This window comes from Gymnogyps californianus, chromosome 22 (genome assembly GCF_018139145.2).
Source record: "Gymnogyps californianus isolate 813 chromosome 22, ASM1813914v2, whole genome shotgun sequence".
Classification (NCBI taxonomy): Eukaryota; Metazoa; Chordata; class Aves; order Accipitriformes; family Cathartidae; genus Gymnogyps; species Gymnogyps californianus.
In genome coordinates this window covers 6,021,683-6,042,885 of record NC_059492.1, presented here as the reverse complement: position 1 = coordinate 6,042,885, position 21,203 = coordinate 6,021,683, and the positions used below count along the sequence as shown (strand labels likewise).

The 21,203-nt window shown below is 45.2% G+C and overlaps 1 protein-coding gene across 1 annotated transcript in view; it reads left to right on the top strand.

Annotated features, from left to right (window-relative positions):
* CSMD2 (CUB and Sushi multiple domains 2) overlaps nucleotides 1-21,203 on the top strand; it is a 324,356-nt gene that overhangs the window by 207,207 nt on the left and 95,946 nt on the right. The window contains 11 exon segments of the mRNA XM_050909729.1: nucleotides 1,949-2,020; nucleotides 2,023-2,086; nucleotides 2,803-2,990; nucleotides 3,387-3,575; nucleotides 3,790-3,906; nucleotides 9,871-10,086; nucleotides 12,434-12,622; nucleotides 16,656-16,825; nucleotides 18,459-18,615; nucleotides 19,003-19,194; nucleotides 20,551-20,677. Coding sequence (XP_050765686.1) covers nucleotides 1,949-2,020; nucleotides 2,023-2,086; nucleotides 2,803-2,990; nucleotides 3,387-3,575; nucleotides 3,790-3,906; nucleotides 9,871-10,086; nucleotides 12,434-12,622; nucleotides 16,656-16,825; nucleotides 18,459-18,615; nucleotides 19,003-19,194; nucleotides 20,551-20,677 — 1,681 coding nt within the window.

Here is a 21,203-nt window from a genome sequence, read left to right as displayed (position 1 = left end):
ACCTTTGGCGTGTCTCTGTCAGTGTAGTGCATCAGTCCTGTCTAACAGACTCTGGCAGTCGAGAGCCAGACATTTTGTGTTTCCATCTCTTTACCACAACAGCTATGATAGCCAACCCAGAAATGTGGGAGATGGGTTGAATTAAAGGTTTTAATACAGATTTCAAAGCTTTTTCCTAGTCCTTTAAAGCTTCTACTATTGAAAAGAGAAGTGAAGAAAGAGCTCAGTAGAAGTGAAAAGTCTTCCTCTGCCCTCTGTTCTCAAGGAAGTGATGCCCTGCACTGGTATTTACAGCCATTTGAATAACAAGTACTGTGCTATTGAGAAATAGTACTGTAATACTGAGAAATAATTTCAGTAATTGGTCATGTATTGTTCAAGTGGATGAGCAGCAGAAATTGCACAATCTAGTCCATTGTCTTTCAGATTGAAAGAAGAAGGTATCAATTGTGTTTAATAACTTTGATATATAAGAAGCTGGACTTTTTTATATTCTTACATAATTTTTCTTTTGTAAGGAGCTGACAATAAAATGTCTGTAGGTTTGATTCAGGGTTTCTATTACTTTCACAAGCATGAGCCTTTAAGTTTATGTATCTGTAAGTGTGGAAGGGAAACATACATTAAATAATACACTTTTAATCAATTTTTATCTTTGGAAGCTTTGATAACCTTATGCCATTAACGTGTGCTTTTTTCTCTGTGATCACAGTGGTGATTTCTTTGACTCACCCTTCAGTATGCACTCAGTTAAGTGTACATTTTAATTAGCCTTTTTAAACAAGAAGGAAGTATATAGATCTAAAGTACTGTTTAGCGCGTTGAAAAAATTAATGGGAAAGAAAGAGACCTACAAAAAGAGTTGAAAGATGGATAGGAGTCCTGAGAGGAAATTATGTAGCTTTGGGGCGGAAAGGAACCTCTTGTTCAAAAATAATTGGTTCGGATCCAGTTGAGATCAATTGGCTTTCATCTGGCATCCTTCGGATCAGCAGTGAAGGTTTTAGGCCCAGACTCACGTAGGTATTTAAGGTCATATCAGGTATGACATTGCGTAGCCCTTGTGCAAGGCTCGCACCGCGGTTGGCCCTGGGTAGGTGCTTCAGCAGCTGCTCCGGAGGAGCGGGGTCCCCTTGGTCCGCGAGGACTCAGCTGGCAGTGAGTACCGTGGGACGACGGGCTTGGTCCTGCCCCGTGGGAGCTCCCGAAGGCTGCGACAGTACCGTGGTCACGCTGCCATGCGAGGCGTGCGTGACCAGCGCCGGTGACTTGACTTGGTGGGACATGAAGAAACACCTGGTGATGAATCCTGCAAAGTGCTGAGCAGGAGGAATGCAAACTCACAGGAACAGACATGCTTTTCCATCCCCTTTGATTTTTTTAGAGGACAATATGTTGCAGTTATTCAGGGCTACAGGATTTTGTATCTCTGGTCCATCAGATCCAGTGTCCTTTTTCCAGAAAAGATGATAATATGCCTTCAGCTTCTGCTGATGGCACAAGGGACCACAGTGTGGAATAAACGCCATAGTCTTGTGATGTCCCTTGTGGTAGAAAAGACATGACTCAATTACCACAGATATAAAAGATTTTCTGGCACCTGCAGCTACTGAAATGCAAACTGACCTTGCAGTTTTCTCTGGTTTTATATCTAATAATTATTATTATACCCTGTCCCCTTAGAGCCACCACACAAGGTCAGGCTACTGACTCCCACAGATACAGTAGCAGGCTGCTACATCTCGAGTTTAAGCTAAAAAGGCTGTTTCTTATCAGCTAGCGTTGTTATTTCATCTGGTTCTGATTATTTTTAACACGTGAGAAACAATAACGCATGCAAGCTGTTGCACGGCAGGACCGTGCTGCCTGGCAGAGAGGAGTACGTCCCGTTGCGCCACAGCTTCCGTGATGCTCTTTGCCTGAATTGTGTCGTTTTCCTTGTCCCCAGCGCCGTGCGGGGGCCACCTGACGTCGCCCAGCGGAACCATCCTGTCCCCCGGCTGGCCTGGCTTCTACAAGGACTCCTGAGCTGCGCGTGGGTCATAGAGGCCCAGCCGGGCTACCCCATCAAGATCACGTTTGACAGGTGCTCACCCTGGGCTTCTCAAAGTTTCCTATTTGCTGCTGTTTTCGGTGGTTCCAGCAGCGTTGAGTTGTAGCCATCCCTGGAGGAAAAGGGAACGAACTGCTCAGCGTTGTGTTTGGCAGTGAGGTTCTCTCTCTCTCTCTTTTTTTTAAAAAATTAACTCCTGACAAGACATTAAAATTCACCTAACATTCAAGAAGAAAAGGTGGAAAATGGTGATTTTTCCCTTCTTATTTTGACTAACTCCTAATTTGCAGTGCTATTTTAGGCATGCGTAGGACACGTTTTCGGAGGCTCCCATGTGCTCAGCCTGCCGGGGAGAAGCAGCAGTGAGGATCTGGCCCTGACTCGGGAGTGCTGAGTCTCTTGACTTGCCCTGGATTTCACTGTTTGAGGAGGGCTATGCTTTCTTGAACCTGGGTCTGTACGTCTGAGAGGTGATTGTTCATGTAGCGTAAGGTGCTTGTTGCTGCAAAGACTGTTCGGTGTCAGCAGATGAAGCAGGTGAAGGATCAGAAAGAAACCAAAACGCGTAGGAGGGAATGACACGTTCTCAGTAAGATGCTCAGCCAGCCGAAGGTCAGGTAGTAGGAACGGCCCCACGTGTTGCCCCATGGCCTGTGCTGCCTTCTAGTCATTAGAGCAAATTCAGGACTGCAATGAAGAAAAATTAGCCATGCTGGTTTTTCACAGATGTATTCTTGTGTCCCTTTCAGATTTAAGACAGAGGTGAATTATGACACCCTGGAAGTGCGAGATGGCCGGTCCTATTCTTCCCCGTTGATAGGTGTCTATGATGGGACTCAGGTGCCTCAGTTCCTCATCAGCACCAGCAACTACCTCTACCTCCTCTTCACCACTGACAAAAGCCACTCTGATATAGGCTTTCAGATCCGATATGAAAGTAAGTGCAAGTTCTTCATGTAATTACGCGCTCTCCAGCAGCACAATGGACTCAATCAGAGGCCCGTTGGACTCGCTTCTCCCCTTGCCAGGCAGTTAGCGCTGTTCCAGTGATTGGAGAACGTGAAGCTACTGCAAGTGCAATAGCAGTTTCTGCTTTTTGACCATCTTGGTGGTTTAGAGTGTTTTATTTTTATTTTAGCATCTACAGAATACTGTTGATTTTAGGAGGCAGAGTTGAGTTCCTCTGTTTCATCCTCTTACTGTGGGGATAATCAGTAGGACTTTGAGTGAGCTCGTAGGAGGAGTTGAACTTTTCCCCAGGCTAATCACTGCACCTCGCAGCAGGGTCTGCAGCCACTGAGTGGTCTGACACGAGTGGGTTTGTTTGCCACAGCTGTGAAGCTCCAGTCAGACCACTGCTTGGATCCGGGGATCCCAGTAAATGGCCAGCGCCACGGGAATGATTTCTACGTGGGAGCACTGGTGACATTCAGCTGCGATTCAGGCTACACCCTGAGTGACAGCGAAGCCCTGGAGTGCGAGCCGAACTTCCAGTGGAGCCGGCCGCTGCCCAGCTGTGAGGGTAAGGAGTGCAGAAGATAACGTCTGCAGGAGATGGCAAGCACTTAATTGGCAGATCTGCTGCAAAGCAAAACAGCAGTTGTGAAGTTCACAGTGACATTTGATCCATGTATTTTGTTTGATGGGTTGGGCTTTGTTTTGATGTTCAGAAGAACCGGTATTCTTCCAGCTGATGATGGGTTTTGAATTCTTTAATTCTTTCCTCTTTTTTGCAGCTCTATGTGGAGGTTACATTCGTGGTTCCAGTGGTACCATCTTATCCCCAGGCTTCCCTGATTTTTATCCCAATAACTTGAACTGCACGTGGACAATAGAAACATCACATGGAAAAGGTGAGAAGCCTTTAGCTTAGAGTGTTTTAGAGATGGACTGGAGGACAGTGGTCAGTGGGAGACAAGTGCTCTTGGTGACGATGGGTACTCATGTGCTTGGCCAGTTGCCATTCTTCCCACCACCCAGACATTGTCTCTGGACAAGATGCAGAGGTTTTTGGTGTTGCATCTCTTAATTCCTTTAAAATGGAGAGGATTAAGAGGGAAGGATGGTCCCATATCAAACCCACAGATCTGACAGCTTGTGCCGGGCGTTATCTTTGGTTTCAGACCTTTGTGGCAGTATCCTCTGGAAAGTTAGCTGGTATTTGGATACCTGGTGTTGCTAGTAACGCCGCATGGAGGAAGGGCGAGCTGCCACTGACACCCCTGCAGTAATGTTTGGTACTCAATAGTACTTTCAGCCTTATTTTTCTTTGCAGTGCTGGATCACTATCTATATAACATTTTACAGATGGAGAAGTGGAAGCATGTAGTAAATCATTTCCAGACATGGGACAGAACTCAGGCTCTCAGTTCCCAGCTCTGTCCTAGTTCTGCATCTCTCATTTCCCCACTAGCTAGGAGTATTGCCAGCATAGAGGCAAAGTGCAGATCTATTTAGTCTAATCTGCTGTGCAGTACAGGCCAATCTTTTGTCTTGGAGGAAAACTTCAAGAAAATGTATCGTTGATGATTAGAGAGCAAGTTTTATGTACAAGGGTGGGAGGTAGTTTCTCCTGATCCAGTCAGTATTTGCCTGGGGTAAGCACAAAGGGTATAAACTCTTTATGTAACTTTATGCACTCTTATATAACTGTCTCGTCATACTGGATATCAGCACGACGGGAGCTATCATGAGCCAATTTTGCAAATACCATTAGCATTACAGCAAATAAACTTGTCAATGAACAGCACAGTGCATTAAGGGAACCATCACATGCTGTGAAAAGTATTCTGTTGAGTAGCAGCAATCCACTCTTCATTAATCCACTCTGCCTTGGATTCAGCTCTCCGATGAGACACTGCATTATCCTGTAGCTAAGCTAAGCACAACACAGCAAACTGACGCTCTTTTATAGGAGACAGTGCAACTCTGATGGCCTGTGTGCTTTTGTGCCAACATCAGAAGAAAGTCTTCTGACCAAGCTAAGCAAGGCTGGAAAAAACACAGCGTATTTTCAAATAGTAGGGATATGTCTACATAAGTCTAGAGGGTTTTTGTCCCCTGTTCTGTAAAAGATCCTGCTGTGTAGTAGGATTCAGTAGTACAGGGAAAGCACATCCCTTACAGCAGTTCAGTGTGATGCAGTTCTGGATCATCCAAGGAATTGAGCCCTGGATCTGACCATCTTGAACCGGACCATGTTTGTCACACCAGGAGAAGCTAGATATTGAGCTCTCTGGAAAGCTGGTCCTAGCTTTAGCGGTCTGAAGCCTATGAGCTTCTTTGGAAATTCTAGCCTTAGCTGCAGGTAGTGAATATTAGAAAATCAAACCGTGAGCTGCTCTGTAAATCCAGCTAGTTGTAGTGAAAATTTAGACGTCTCCAGGCCTTTGACAAGAGTTTCAGTTCTCCTTACCTATTAAGTTGTGCTGGAAAGGTGAGGATAAGATTCTGAGAAAAGTTGAGTGTTTAAAGAAAAAGACTCTTCTATACCAATGAAAGAAGCGTGTTCACATGGTGTTTTGTTTCGTATTTTCATCCCTCCCCTTACCCACTGGTGGTATCCTTCCTTCAAGGTGGTTCTCCAGGTGCTCATGAGAAATGAACTGCAGCACACGGCGGGATCCCTCTCCTTGCGCTGGTGCCCTTCTGCAGGGCACCGGGCCGCGGCTGCCGGCGGCAGGGCTTCGCCCCCAGGCAGAATCACCCTTCTTGCGCTTGTGGAGCTTCCTGGGCTAGGAGAGCTTCACCCAGGCAGCTGCTTGGGTGCAGGAAATCTCCAAATCCAGTTAGAGGTTAGGGCGAGAGGAGAGGATAGATAGAGGACATTGTACAGTTACAATAAGCTGGCATAGAGCTAACTTACATGTCAGGAAAACCTCTCCTTCCTTGTCCCTGTAGTTCAGGTGAGTTGTTTATTTGCCAGTGCAATGAAAGGAGACGAACAAAGACAGACATCCTTTTCTCTAGTGTTTTGTGGAAGATGTTGAAATGTATTTAGATGCTGAGCTGTGTTAGTGAGAGTGCGCGTACACATACATACACGTCCCTTCTCTTGCAACAATATTCTGTCTTAGTGATCTACTTTCCCAGCTGTCACTGTGTTAAACTGCTGTGTAATGCATTGCAACAAGCTTCTCCTAGCTCTTTTCAGCATTCCTGCGACGTTTCTTCTCATTCTTCAGTAAAGAGCAGTGGAACAGAGTGGTCCTGAGTCAGAGCAGTAGCCACTGAAACGGAATGAATTTAGTCCTTGGAGAACAGAACAGGCTTTAAAAAAAGGCCTGACTGAACCCCATGCTCGGCGAACTTCGTCGGCAGTGCACTCGCGGTGCAGAATCTTCTCTCTGTGCTTTGTCCTTGCCTTTCAGTTCCCTGTTCTTGGAGACCACTGGGTGCATCAGTGATCACTGGGTAAATTTGGTGCTTGCTGAACCCAGAAGCTTTAACGATTCTGCTGCGAGCAGGGGATATGTTTACATGACTTAAGTGTTTGCCATTGTACCTGATTTTTCTTGTTCTAGTTTTACGTTTCCCACACCCAGTTCTACTAATGCCTTACTGCTTGGGCTTGCAGCACGGCTGCCGTCCCAGGCTGGGAAGTCTTTCAGTTCCCATAAAATAGAGCAGAGCTTCAGGGCTTGTGCCTCCCGGTCCACCAGACTGTTCCCTGCCAAGCCAGTGACCGAGCAGGGGTGATCTGCATCATAAAAGCCGGTCTCAAGTTATTCGCTCCCAGATCTTTATGAACATCTCACATGTGGCCAGCACGCGAGTCCCCTAATTGAAACATGTTGGTTGTTATAATAGTTATTTTTATGTGACTGCAGACGCTGATTTACTTTATGGACTCATGAGCTGTACAATTTGAGTTTAAAAGCAGCTTAATTTTAAAGGTATTTAAATGCTTAAAGAGAGACTATTATTTTTAATCTGAGAACTTCAAAGTGATTTCTTTTCCCTATAATTTGTTTTGTTGTTTCTTTTACAGAGAATGGAAAAAAACCCCTGCATTTGCAGAGACATTTTGTGCCACAGTAAATTTCAGACCAGAGCGAAGGTTTAATCAGAGTCACAAATCCTTTAAAATGAGTTTATAATTAGCCCTTTTGGCTACAGTTACACAGCCCTTAACTGGCTCTTGTGCCCTGTGATTGGAGTTGTTATCTTAAAAGACCTGGAGTCAGGAGCTGTCCTCCCAGTTCTGGGGACTGAATTATGCTTATGTTTCTCTGGTGATGTGTTGATTTTGGTGGAGTGATATTATTTCTGTTCCTTAGATTGGGTTTTGTAAAACCGAGGGTATAAATTTACTGTCAGCTGATAAACAGGGAAAACTTAAGACATTTGTATTCACTGCATCTCACCAAGTTTTCAGGGCAAAACAGGTCATATCTATTTTCAATTGACTGTACTGCTGGTAAGAATAATAAACATTTGGAAACCGTTAGACGTTTCCTACCTTCGTGGAGTTTTGCAGGGGGAACAGTGGAACTAAAATTTTTCTGCCAGGCTCCATATAATATTTACCTGGATATAAGGAGGAATGGTCAAAGTCGAGACCCCCTTTTGGTCATCACTAAGCAGTGGGTCACGCAAATACCTCTGCCTGGGACACTGAAGGTTAGCAAGGTGCAGTGAGCTGCTGTGCAGGGATAAAGATGGGGAGAGAACAGGGCAGTTGAGATGACCCTGTGAGCGCTGCTGCTTCCCAATCCGGTGATTTCCGTGGGAAAGGCTTTGTATTGGTTACCAGCCTCTCTGACCTTCAGTTCTTGGAAGGAAACTGCTTTCATGTGACCAGTAAACCTTCAAAAAGAAATTGGATAGACATAGGGATAAATGGAATATTCAGAGTTATAATTTGATGCTGACAAAAACCTGTTGGGATGGATATTAAATCTCATGCTCGAGAGCTTTAATCAGTCTCTAGGTTGGTCTCATCCTGATCTCCAGAAATTAATGGGGAACGGGGAGCAAGGAGGAGGTCATTCCTCTGATCCTTATTTACAGATTTCCTGTGCTTGCTTTTGAAGCAGCTGATGCCGTACGTTGGCAGAGATGGGATGCAGAGCAAGACAGCCCTTGAGTCTCACCAGGCTGGCAGTCTCTGTGTTGTTAATCATTGGCTTAAATGAAATAACTTGGTCGTGCCACTGGGCACTCCTGATGCGTGCGAGGAGGTAGGGCTCTAACTGTGACTAATGAAGCCCAGACTACAGCACTTGTGTTTGCATGGAGGAGTCTGTTTCTCTGCAAATAGCCCTGTTGAGTTCAGTGGGGTTATGAGGAGTGTAAAGCCCAATTCAGCGTGAGCGGGGGCTCAGGAGCTTGACCCTTGGTGCTCAGAAAGTGTGCTAAGATCTTTGGATGAAAGAAGCCATATAAATGCAAAGAGGCTTTCTTATTGCTAGGCATGGCTTTAGCTTGTTAACTTCGTGTGATGATGATGTGACAGGGTTTCTGATATAAGATCCTGCCTTGCTTTGCTCTCTGAAAGCTGTCACTGCTATTTTTTGTTTTTCAAAGATGGAATTATTTCCCAGAGAATAAGTGTTTCTAATTGTGTTTGAATTCCAGCATGAAAAATCACCTAGCTGGAGGCTTTTGCAAAAGCCTGAAGTACTTACTATTTTGTGTCTGTAGGTGTGAAGGATACTTTAAGTAATCCATTACTCCTTTCTTGTTCATTTACAAATGCAGCAAGGTCACAGCTTTCTTGCCGAAATGTTTCAAACTGTTGAAATCCAATTTGGAAGAAGAGACAAAATAGTTTTCCTGTGTTTGTCTGTTCTTTCTGTAGCTGGATCTGTTGTGATTTTTATTTTTGTCAGTATAATGTGGATAAAAGTGTAGGATTCTCTTTGCTTCTAAGATCTGTTACGGCTGGCAAGACCTGGGCTAGCCACCCTGACTCCGCTTGCTGTGCCAAAATCTGCAATAGCTGCACATGTGCTTCCCACCACGTGCCTCGGAGGGGACAGCAGGTCCTGGGAGTGGGTCACGAGCAGGGAAGGGAGGGCAGCAGCCTCCTCCCAGCAGGACAGGGCTGTGCTGGGCCCTGGAGCAAGGTGCTGGGGCATTGCTGGCCACACCATGGTGCTGCTGGGAGAGAGGGTGACTGCGTGACGTAGCCCTTACTTGGGAGAGGCACGTGAACGGCTTACGAGCCATGTGTGGCTGAGGAAACACAGGTCTGTCCGTGCATGATCGCTTCTGTTGTCCTCTAACCTCTGGGGACCAGCATTCAGTCCCATCATGGGAAGGTATAGGAAGTCCCTGCAGTCACACTGCTGACATACTTTATCTTCTGGAAAAGCCTCTCTGACCTTGATACTTGGCTTAAGTCCTATTTTTCTAGGTATTAATTCCTGCTGGAACATACTTGGTTTTGTTGTTTTTAAGTCCTCACAACTACAGCTTTTGCTGCTCTTGCTGTCTATCTAAAGGTCAACACTTTTAAAATAAAATACTCTTCTAAGCTGCCAGGCTCGGTCCTTTCTGCTGCTGATCCGTTCCTCGAGCGAGCCTGTGTCGTCTCTGTTCCTGTGTTACAAAGGCACAGGAATCGAAGATCTTAACTGCCATTCTCTTGTACCATACCCTTCTTGTACTTTTTTCATCTATTTCATTTTGAACATAAATGTGCCAATGGTTTTCAGTGTGCTCTTCCTTCTCAGTTGGGCTGCTGTTACTGGGAAACAGGGAATCAATACTGGTGTCATCTCGGGGAGAGGAGAGGGGCTTTGGTTCTGGGACGAAGGGGTGCCATACGAACGCTGCTGGTTGAAGCCATCTCTGTTTTGCCTCCCCTGCAGGTGTGTTCTTCACCTTTCATACCTTTCACTTGGAGAATGGCCACGACTACCTCCTGATCACCGAAAATGCCAGCTTTGTTCAGCCACTAAAGCAACTGACAGGCTCTCGGCTCCCTGCCCCGCTTAGTGCAGGGCTCTTTGGAAACTTCTCTGCTCAAATTCGCTTCATCTCAGACTTCTCCATGTCCTATGAGGGGTTCAACATCACCTTCTCCGGTAAGAACAGGGGTGGACAAGGGCTTCATTCTTTCCCTTTCCTTCCCACTTTTCTGCAAATCTTGGGAATAATTTTCTGTTGATGCAGTTGCATGTGTGATTTGGGTCGCTGATGGTCACTCCTCTTGTTACCCCAGTAAATTATTCTAGCACTAAACCACAGTATGTCCCAAGAAATATTCTCCTTTCAGTCCCCATATTGCCAGATGTAGCAATTTTGTCTGCCTTGAGCCCCAGTAGATGACTGCATTGAACCCACTGGAATTTAAATCCAGACGTGTTTGTTGCTTTCTTCCTCCTCACCCGATCATCTTTTCTGCTCTGTTTATGGACAGAGTTTCAGCTCACGTTCTCTTGGCGTATGCTATCCCTCTTTTCTCCAGATGCCTTCCTTCTCTGTTTATCAGAGGAAAATCACTGCAGTAGGTCCAGTATTTCCAACATGGGAAGCTGGGACAGATGGGATCTTTTGGAAGGCAACGTTGAGCAATCTGGACTTCTTGGATAAGGAGCAAGGCAGAGCTGGTCACTCCCATTGTCCGTCTGGTCTCTCTTTTTTCCTTTGGTTCATTGCTCCACTTTGATGCTCATCCAGTGACCCAGCCTCTGCAGCTGGCTTCAGCCTGTCCTAGAGGTAACACACGCCTCGTGTAGCCTAGGCCAGGTTTCCATGAGCCCACTGGCATTGCTGGGGAACTGGAAACAGTATTTTCTCTTGCTGGGCTAGCTCTAATGGACCTGCTATAATAGCAGATGAAAGCAGACCTCCTGATGCACATAGCAGGGCAGCAAGGGATGCAGGATTTTGCTGACTTCAGCAACCCTTCTTGCCCCTGCTGTGCTGTTGAAGATCTGGCTGCGCGAGACAGCTTCTGTCCTAAGAACTACCAGTAAGTCACTTCAGTCCTGCGCTTACTAAACCAAGCCCCTTCTGGTGCTGGCTTCAGCTGTTTGTGATTGTACAAAATGCCGGTTTCTTCAAATGGAATTCTGGATTTTCAGAAGCTGTCAGTGAAAAGTAGCACGTGCGTGGTGCTCCTGGAGAGAGACTCAAAGAAAGGCACGTTTGCCTATGCAGAACAGATCATCACGGTTGTAAATCGCTGAGCCTGGGTAATCTCTGGTTGAAGTGTGCAAGGTCTTTAACTGTGTCCTTTAACCTGAAGTCCTACAAACGACTGCCAAAGTGTTTGCCTGTGCACACGTTTCAGAAAATGTAATCTTTACTGCCTGAGTGTGCTGACAAGCCGTTCTGTAAAACAATCAGTTAATGGACAAAAGCTTATCGTATTGGTGCTGTTCTCTGTATCTCAGCATACCATTTAGTCCTGAGGGCAACAGCTGCAAATTCAGCCCGCTGGTGTGGAAGAGAAATGGCCGTTTTTATCGTGGAGCTCGGTGCTGACGTGCTCGCTGTCTTTGACGGACAGAGCTGTTGCCATAGATGCAGATAAAACCTGCTGCACTGAGAGAACTGGTTTCCAACACCTTTGTTCAGGCCTCTGAAGTTAGGGATTTGCATATGATACTCTGTGGAAACTAGTCAGAAAGTTTCCAGTTAACTTCCATTTTGTTGGGGGAAAAATGGCTTTTTGCCTTAAAAAAAAAATTGCCTCAATTATCTAATTGTAACTATTATTTTTAATGTGTTTTTTTAATGTGTTTAGGGACTTCTTTCCTTTCTTGGAAAATGAAAATGGGAGTCAGTTATATTTTTACCTTCCTTTAGATATATATGTACATACTTTGTACTTTGCAGGTCTGTTATTTTTCAAAAAATAACCCTCAAAACAGGTTTGCTTCAAAATGTTTTGTGGTCGAAGACATGCATTTGGCTATTAGCCATAATGCTACATGACCTTTCATTTAGCAGCAGCTTAAATGTTCTCTTGCATTCCCCAAGCAAGATGTTGTGTTCATTCATTTTCAGGATTAGTAATGTAGAGGCAGCAGAAATCCCATCCGGATCAATTCATCTTCGTTTGACTAAACCAGAGGGAGAATGACAAATTTCCATCCTGTTTTGTTACCGCTGATGTCACTTTCTTGTTTGTCTGACAACAGTGACAGAAAATGAGACCTGTTGTACTTTGAGCTGGTTTAAATCAAGATCCTGGCGACACCCTGGGGGCTGCGTATTGAGAGTGAAACTGAAGTTGGTCTTCGTGGCTCAAACAGGACATACATCTTGCATGGACGCTTCCTTTGCAGAGTTTTACTGCAGCTGGATCAAAACTCAGAGCTCCATCCTCATCCTCGTGTTCAGGGACTGGGGTACCCTCACCGGGGAGAATGGAGTACAAGGTGGCACCCTGCCATTCCGTAAATGTCCGTTTGTCCCCTGTAGAATATGATTTGGAGCCCTGTGACGAGCCGGAGGTCCCAGCCTACAGCATCAGAAAGGGCCTGCAGTTCGGAGTGGGGGATGTCCTCACCTTCTCCTGCTTCCCCGGCTACCGGCTGGAGGGCGCATCCCGCATCACCTGCCTCGGGGGGAGACGGCGTGTGTGGAGTTCGCCTCTGCCAAGGTGTGTTGGTAGGTGGTCATGTGCTTTCATTTTGCTTGGTTGGTTACTCTGTGCTGATTGTTTCGGTGGGCAGGGACGGGTGGCATCCCCCAGGATGGCATCTTTCAGCTCGCAGGGTGGTTGGTGCAGGGATGGGGGAGAGGGAGCTGGAATGAGCTTTCAGCCCTGCAACTGTGTGTGGGGACGGGAGGGACAGGCAGAAGGGCTGCAGTCCTCTCCCAGGTTGGAGCACACCAAGCGTGTAGCAGACTGGGTCACACACAGCAGCAGAAGCCCTGTGTCTGCAGCCCATCCACAGTGCTGCGGTCGAGCCCCAGCGATTGTACAAGTGAATGAATCGCGAGCCATGGGAAAGCTATCATCCCTTTTGGGACAGTTCCTGTAAAACAGCATGGTTTTAAGGCCGTCCTCCCTTTGAATCAGTGTTGTAAAGCTTAATAGTCCAGACATATGAAAGCTGCTTCTGGGTGGGTGATCTTAAGCAGTGCGGATTCCACGTTAGTATGGATGTGTCTGGGAAACCTTCTCTGGCTTTTACCTTTCCCTTATCCTCTAGAGGTTTCGTGCACCTTACATCCTTCGCTTCCTCTCCTCCTAACCATTGCAAGCCCTTTTTGCAACCCCTCCAGCCGTTATTTATACTAATAAATCTAAGGATAGAGGAGAAGAAGAAGAATTCATCTGCACCACTGAGCTAGTTTCTGGCTGTCGTCCCTGATGCAGATGGGCTACAGACGCTCCTGTCTGGCAAGGTCTGCGGAGCACCCCCCTGCCCAGCCCCCAGTGCCCTCCAAGCGTAACGGTTAGCGTAAAAGAACAAAAGTAGCAATGTGCTACAGCAAGAAAGCAGAAAGGAAGAAGGATGCTTCAGGCCTTTGTAAAAAGATTTGACGGTTTTTTGTTGTTGTTGTACAATTTAGTAAGTAGGAAACTATTGAGTGCTCTGTTGCTGCCTGGCTCACGCAGAGTTGTGAGGGATTCATCCAAGTCAGGCAGACCAGATCTCTTACTTGTTTTCACTCTGGCAAAGCCTGCTAGGTAGATTTTCCTGATGTGTGTTAGTGACCTTTGAGGGCCATTGCAAAGAGAGCATCCCAGCAAGAGCCAGGCTACTTTCTCAGTCTGTTGAGTCGTGTCATGTTGAATGCGTTTCCCAGCACTGCTTAATGCTTAGGTCACAGGGTTGCATCATCCTGCTGTGACAAGCAGCCTCTTCAGGGCATGAATAATAATCAGGTTGCAGAGAAAGCTAATCAGGGAATAGAGATCAAAAAGAATCATAACAAAGCTTTAAACTTTATGCTCAGACATCATCACTAAGTGGACACACTGACTTCCATTTGCCAATTCCCGACTGCAGCTGGCTTTGAATTAGCATGTTGGTTTTATAATAATGGGTCAAATTCACCATCTGGTGATGTGCGCAGAGCTCTGGTGGCAGGGTGACAGATTTTTCCACAGTGTCCCCGCTGCACACTCAGATCTCTGTGCTCGCCCTGGATATAGATGGATATTGGAGACTTACCCGTTAAGATCACAGGAGATTTAATTGTTTTTGCCAGACAACCCAGACACTTGGTATTCAATTCCTGTTCTAGAGATGGGTCTGGAGAGAAATGAGAGTGGTTTGTTCCTTTGGCCAACCCCTCTCTCCAGGGTAGGAATGCTCCCCACTGACTTGCTACTTCAGACCAGATCCCAAGTGGTGATGTCTCCAGCATCATCCCTGGGTAATCTGTGCTCAGGTGAGTGTCCCCCTTTTCATACATGGCAAGGGAGGAGGAGAAAGTCGCCTCCAAAGTACCTCCTCTTGGTGTATCTGCTGCTGCTTCCTTACTTAACCCTCATGCTCTATTGGAGGACCAGCAGAGGTGGCAGAGTCAGTGCAGAAGGCTGCACATGCACCCTGATGGTTTCCCTCGGCTCCAGCAATTTTGTATGCTGTGAAGGACTTGTGAAAACAAGGCAGAGCTAGCTAATCAGAAAAGCTGTTTTCAGGGCAAGTTGGAGTGACTCTTCCCAGCCGTGCATGCAAAACACCAGGACTCAAAGGAACAGGGAGCCAGTGTTTTACAGCTGAAAATCTTTCAGGGTAAATAGGCCGAGAAAACGACGACTCATGGTTTGCTCATGTGGGAGCTAATCAGGGAGTAACAAAAAGTCCTAAACACATGGTGGTTGCAAGGCAGATTTACATGTGTTGAGGGATTGTATATATGTGTAGTGAACCGGCTGCAATGGTCCTAGCTGAAACCAGGCACTCGGACAAGGCAGCAAGTGCTGGCAGCAGGCGTCCTCTGGGGAGGACATCCTTTGGATGCCGTTTTGCCAGTAGGCCCTCAATCTGTGCGTGAGCGTTGCTGACTTTTGCTTCCTCCCTGTGATAACAGCAAGTAAGAGTTCCTTTTCACGTTGTGCCACGAGCTCAGTGCTATCACAGAAGTACTGCTTCTTGCACTCAGATGCGCTGGAATGTCTGCTCACTACTTCATGTAGTGAAGACATGCCCATAGCAGTCCTCTTATACTCACTGTGGCATGTTCATATGAGAGAGAGATGGTGTCCTTAAAAGCTTCCAATTAAAATACATAAAACACGGAGGTGAGGGATGGTTGTTGCTATTTTCCGGAAGCATTAAACTGTGATCTCCTGACATCTGAGATAGGTTGAACCTTCAAAGCTGCCATTCTCTTCCTTCTCTAAAGAGGTTCTGCCAAGTTTTGAGTCACACATCTTCTAACTTCAAATTTGGCTCAAAATCAAATGCTGTTCACACTATGCAGAGTAGAAAAGGAAGCAGATCTGGTGAAGGAGGAGAGAAGTCTTACTAGAAGAATGTAATGGAACAGGGACAGAATGCAGGTCGTAGTGAATAACAGCAGGGAAAGGACCTTTCCTTCCTTATTTCCTTCTTTCTAAAATCATGGCCATTTATAACCTGTCATGGGATGTAAACTCATCTCAGGGAAGGGAGAAACAATTGCAGTAAGATTAACTACCCCTGCCCTTCCAGTTCCCTGAGCAAGAGGTGTATGGGGATGCCCACATCAGCATCTCCTTCTCTGTCCCCAGCCCCTTGTCTTTTGAACAAGAAGGGTCAGTTTTGTCTATGCCACAGAAGAACCTGAGCCCACTGTAGTTCTTTGAGTGACATTTTGGGAGGAAACAAAGATATGTAAATTGGAGCTCGTTTTCGAAACTGAGGCAAAAGGATTCCTGGTTTTCTGTCTTTTTCTAATGGGAATGGATGTAATTGTTAGCTGCAAAGCTGGGAAGAAAAAAATGCAGGGAGCAAGGGACAAGAGGTCCTTTAAAATACTGTCAAATGATGAACTGGAGAGCTGAGGGCAGCCTTAACAACAAATAAGGTCATATTTTGCCCTCTTAGCTTTCAGGGAATTATTTTGGGGAAGATTTTGACATTCAGACTTAGCTTTATCATTTGTAATTATTTGGAAGTTTCACTAGGCATATCTTTCTGCAGAAAGAGCTCTGGCACTTGCAACACATTGATACCAGCAATCAATGGTGTGCTGTGTTGACTGTTGAATGAATACCGTGATTCTTATATACTATATATAGGTGTAGGATGAGCTTTGTATAAATGTGGAAAAGACTTTAAATATTTCAATCTAATAATATCTTTTTTTATTTCCTTCTGGTTCATGAATCAGAAGGAACATAAACACAGGCACTGTTTTGAGCAGGTGGTGGCTTTCCAGGGATTTTGGAATGTTTTTCTGAATTGGATCCCAAGATAGCATTTGAGCACGCCAGCTTTCTGTGACTCAGTTTCCCTGTCCATATAAGGAGAGGGTATTAATCTCTCTTGTAAGGCACCTGAGGTTTAATGATGATAGAAGTGCTGTTACGTACTGTTTTGTTTACTGACTGCACTTGGAAGTAGAGTCCACGGATGTGTTAGCAGATGGGTGTAGGAAGGAGTGAGCGTCTGCGGCCGTTTGGAGGAATCACCTGCATGTGTTGTATGGCTAGAATATCCATGTGGTTATTAAAATGTGTTTTTGTGTCTTTATATAGCTGAATGTGGTTCATCTGTAACTGGAACCCAAGGTGTTCTGCTGTCCCCCAACTATCCAATAAACTATAACAACAACCATGAGTGCATCTACTCCATCCAGACCCAGCCAGGAAAGGGGATCCAGCTGAAAGCCAGGACTTTTGAACTAGAGGCAGGAGATGTCCTCAAGGTAATTCTTCCGTCTCCAGCAATGAAGCACTACCGTGCTGCTAATGAGAGCAAGATCTGAAAGGGAAGTGATGTTCTAAAATTTGAATGGAGTTAGCTGAGGCTAACCTCTGGAAAATGCCACCCAGGCCCAGACAGTGCTGACAGTGCAGTGGTGATCTCTGGACGAGACTCATACTAGGACTACTAGTGACTAGTAGTCACTGCTGTGTCGTTAAGTGATTACCGTGGCAGTTTTGAAGACAGCAGCAAAATTCCCGTGGACCAGACTGCCCAGGGCAGCTGGGCTAGAATACTGTCTGTGTGTATCCCCTCTGAGGTTAGAGCAAGGCACACGTACATCCGTGAAACAATATCTTCTAGCCCAGGGACACTGTCTGATCCCTGTGTGTCACTGCTGCGCGTTACTTTGCTGTGCTTAAAAGCATATTGTGTAATTTTAGGGAATCAGCACCTCTGAACTTCACCAGCTCGTAGCAGTCCCTGGCAGCAGCACTAAGGCAATAGTGAATGTCCTTTGCACTTCAGCCTAGCTGGGTATTTGAGGCTTCAGTCTGCACATGGATGCGTAAACAAATTCTGTATGCATTAAAAATGTAGATAACTTTGCCGTATCACTGCACCTTCTGCTGTGAAGTCTTCCCTGAGATTTAGAGATTTGTTGGAATGCCAGGGGTTCTTCCTTTGTAGCTAGACTTCAGTTCTTATCTGCATAGTTGTACAGGGGAAACTGTGAACACATGAGGAAGTGTGAGGTTCTTAGCGTTATTCTTGTGTTCTTAAGAATCGAGGCTGATTTGTCCCAAAAAGGGGTTTATTTAAATGCAGAACTCCAGACTCAAGCTCTGCAGCATTCCCATACTCAGTCTAGATTAATCTGCATTTACAAGTTTCAGGACTCTATATAGGAGGAGACAAATCCAGGCTGAATTTCTATTAACCACAAAGAAATGGTTTTGTAGGAGGCATTAATATTACAAGATGTGTGCTGCTGTGCTAAGCCATCTTCCCAGAGAACGCCTCTGTCCTTATTTAAGTGCCACACTTCTGCACTGCAAGATAGGTGTAATCCACGTATTTTCAGCTCACAAATGACTGGAAAGAGAGAGAGATTTCCAGCTAATGCGAAGAATATACTCGTTGTGAAAGAAATTATGTTCTCTCAACAGGTTTGTCATCAACTTCTCATCTGCTCCTGAGGAACGTTACTATCAATCTCCACTAGTGAGAAGTTGCTCTTTATCCTCATAGAGAATCATGCCATCTAAAAGAAAATAAAAAAACCATTTGTGTTTTTCTTAAATAATAGCGGGGTCAAGGCACATCTAAGTCATTGTAGGGAGAAAATGTTTTTCCCAGTAGCTGTGCTGCACCTTTGGAAAGAGAACTTAGTTCAGAAAACACAGCCCTGAGTGCAGTATAAGCTCAGGTATAAGGAGAAGGATGCGGATCCTCCAGGGTGTGAATCCTGCTCCTCAGATGAGCAGCATCGTGAAGTCTCGTCAAGTCAGACTCTTAGTTGGGATAATTTCACTGGCTTCAAAGAACTGTACCTGTTTGCACTCATGGATGATTTCGTCCCTGAAGTAGCAAATAAAATCTGATTTCCAGTATGTGTTTCTTGTTCCTCCCAGGTCTACGATGGCAGCAATAGCTCTGCTCGCCTGCTGGGCTCCTTTAGCCGCTCTGAAATGCTCGGCACCAGCATAAACAGCACTTCCAGCAGCATGTGGCTTGAGTTTATCACCAACAGTGAGAACACAAGTAAAGGCTTTGAGCTGCAGTTTTCTAGTAAGTCGTAGGCCCATATGCTTGTGAGGTGGGAATCTGAGGTGTGATGGTGTATTTTTGTGTTACAGCTGCATGACCAGAGGAAACAGTCCTTTGCATAAAGATCTTGTAGTCTAAAGTGGAATTGGAGTGGAGGAGATGATTATGCCGGCAAACCTTTTCTGTTGTGAATGAGGCAGTGGTGACACAGAAACTTTGGATCAAAGCTGAGATACCAGATTTCTGGGATCTCGTTCAAATATTAATTAAAAAAATATTAATTTTCAATGTGGTGTTTTTTTCTCTCCAGCAAATGATTTTAAGAAGAAAATATTAATATGATCTTGTGTTAATATCTCCTGGCTGTTAAATATCCGATGAAAACAGATGCTGTTTCTCCCCCTCCAGGTTTTGAACTCATTAAGTGCGAGGACCCTGGCATCCCGCAGTTCGGCTACAAGGTACACGATGAGGGACACTTTGCTGGCAGCTCTGTATCCTTTAACTGTGACCCTGGCTATACCCTGCGAGGCAGCAGGGTGCTGGTCTGCCTGACGGGGGAGCGGAGAGCTTGGGATCAACCCCTGCCAACCTGTGTAGGTGAGACAACTCTTGCTTTTAAAACGTCCTCTGACAAGTACTTTGCTTGTGGATGTCAAACTGAATGCCCTTTCTTCCTCCTTTGCTAATCCATATGATGTTAACTCTGATACTGATTGCACCCATCTACGTTAATAAAGACCATGATAAGGATACTATGTAAGGCATCTTCAAATTGAGAGCGCTGATCTCTGCAAAACTGCTACAAGCAGTCTTAACATGAAACACTGTGCTCTGAGCGCAGATTTGACAAGGTTTCTTGCTTCACTGCAAGGAGACTGCTGCTTTTCCAGTCCTTGTCCTTTCACTCGAATGTGTTAAATAGAGTGACACTTTCAGATAATAGCAGACATCAACGTGTGTCCAGGCGTTTGGCAGTTCAAAGTCATGTTTGTTTGAGAGCTACATGACACCTGATTCCAGATCCTCAGACGTTTTAATTCCCTCAGTCTTTTCTTAGCTAAGTCCCGAGTTCCCTTTTACCCGTAGCTCTCCAGAAGGATATCTTCCGGCCTGGAAAATTCTGGTATTAAGTTTTGTGTATCTAAATGAAGTGCTGCTGGTCTGTTACTTGACAACTTCACAATTAGCTAGTGTTTCCAGGACATGGTGAAGTTCTTACAGACTGAGTCCTCTGAGAGATCTCAAAACCAGCAGGCTGCTTTCATGGTTATGTGGTGTGCTTAGACACTGGCACTCTGTATTCTCCCATGAGTTAGGACCGTTCTTTATGTGGAAACTCTCTGCTGAATTTTAGGCTTGATTATTGAGGTAAAAAGACAAATTTCTGTGATTTATGCATCTTCTTAACCTTCGCCCTATTTACTAGGCATATATTATATATGAATGGTCATGTCTGTGTGAGCACGTGGAAACTTACAGAATTTTAATGGATATGTTATGCAAATGTATTCAAAATCCTCACGTTCTTTTGAAGTTCATTTAGCAGATACATAAGTATGTTGGCTGCTTTGTTTTATCACACTGATGAATCGTTAAGACATCTTGCAGATACAAGCAGAAGAATTGAGCTCTTTCACCCCACGTGTATGAATCGGGGAAAGCAGGATTCTGGCAGGCTCTGCCTATACTCGCTACAAAGTCAAAAAGGTGGAGGGAAGCTTTGACAGCTTGTCAGATGTTAGGAATGTGCACAGAAGTGCAGAGTTATTCTGATAACTCGGTCTTTTAGCTGAATTAAATGACTCTCTTTATCTTTGTTTTGTAGGCTTTAAGAATCTCTTTAAATGGCAAGAAATACTCCCTGTTGTATTCGTAGGATGAGATTTGCATTGTTGCCAAGTAAGAACCATAATATGTCATGAATCTTCTCACTAACCCATATGTTTCTTTCAGCTGAGTGTGGGGGTACTATCAAAGGAGAGTCGTCAGGACGGATACTGTCTCCCGGCTACCCAACACCCTACGATCATAATCTGAATTGTATTTGGACAATAGAGGCAGAAGCTGGTTGCACGATAGGGTGAGTTGGGCCAGGTTATTGTAGCTTGGTTTTCTTTCCATGTACAGCTTATTTTTCCAGAAGCAGGTCGATAATTATATAAGGCAAGTCGACAGAATGCCCTGTCACTTTGAGAGTCCCAAATGAAGGGACAAGCGCTGGTTTATCTCCTTGCCAGGCTGGACAGAAGCGGCATCACTTCTCCTTTCTCTGAAGCTTTTTAGCCCTGTGTGGCCTGTGCCTGTCACAGCTATTGTGGCATGGGTGGTGACACCAGATTACTTGCTATTGCTGCCTGTGGTATAACTGTATTAAAATAACATCCAAGAGCTTTTACGTGCATTAAGTGCTTTTCACCCCTTCCCTTAATGGCATGTATTCAGAAACAAACCTTTTCCACCAGATTAGTGTTGAATTTCCCAACAATGTTTAACATGTGTCCAAGTGACATAATCCTAAAATGAGGACTTATATATAAAATTGCTTGGAAGATCACATCCCAGGAAAGGATAATGGAAGGCAATTACAGGTTTGGTTCATCTCCCAG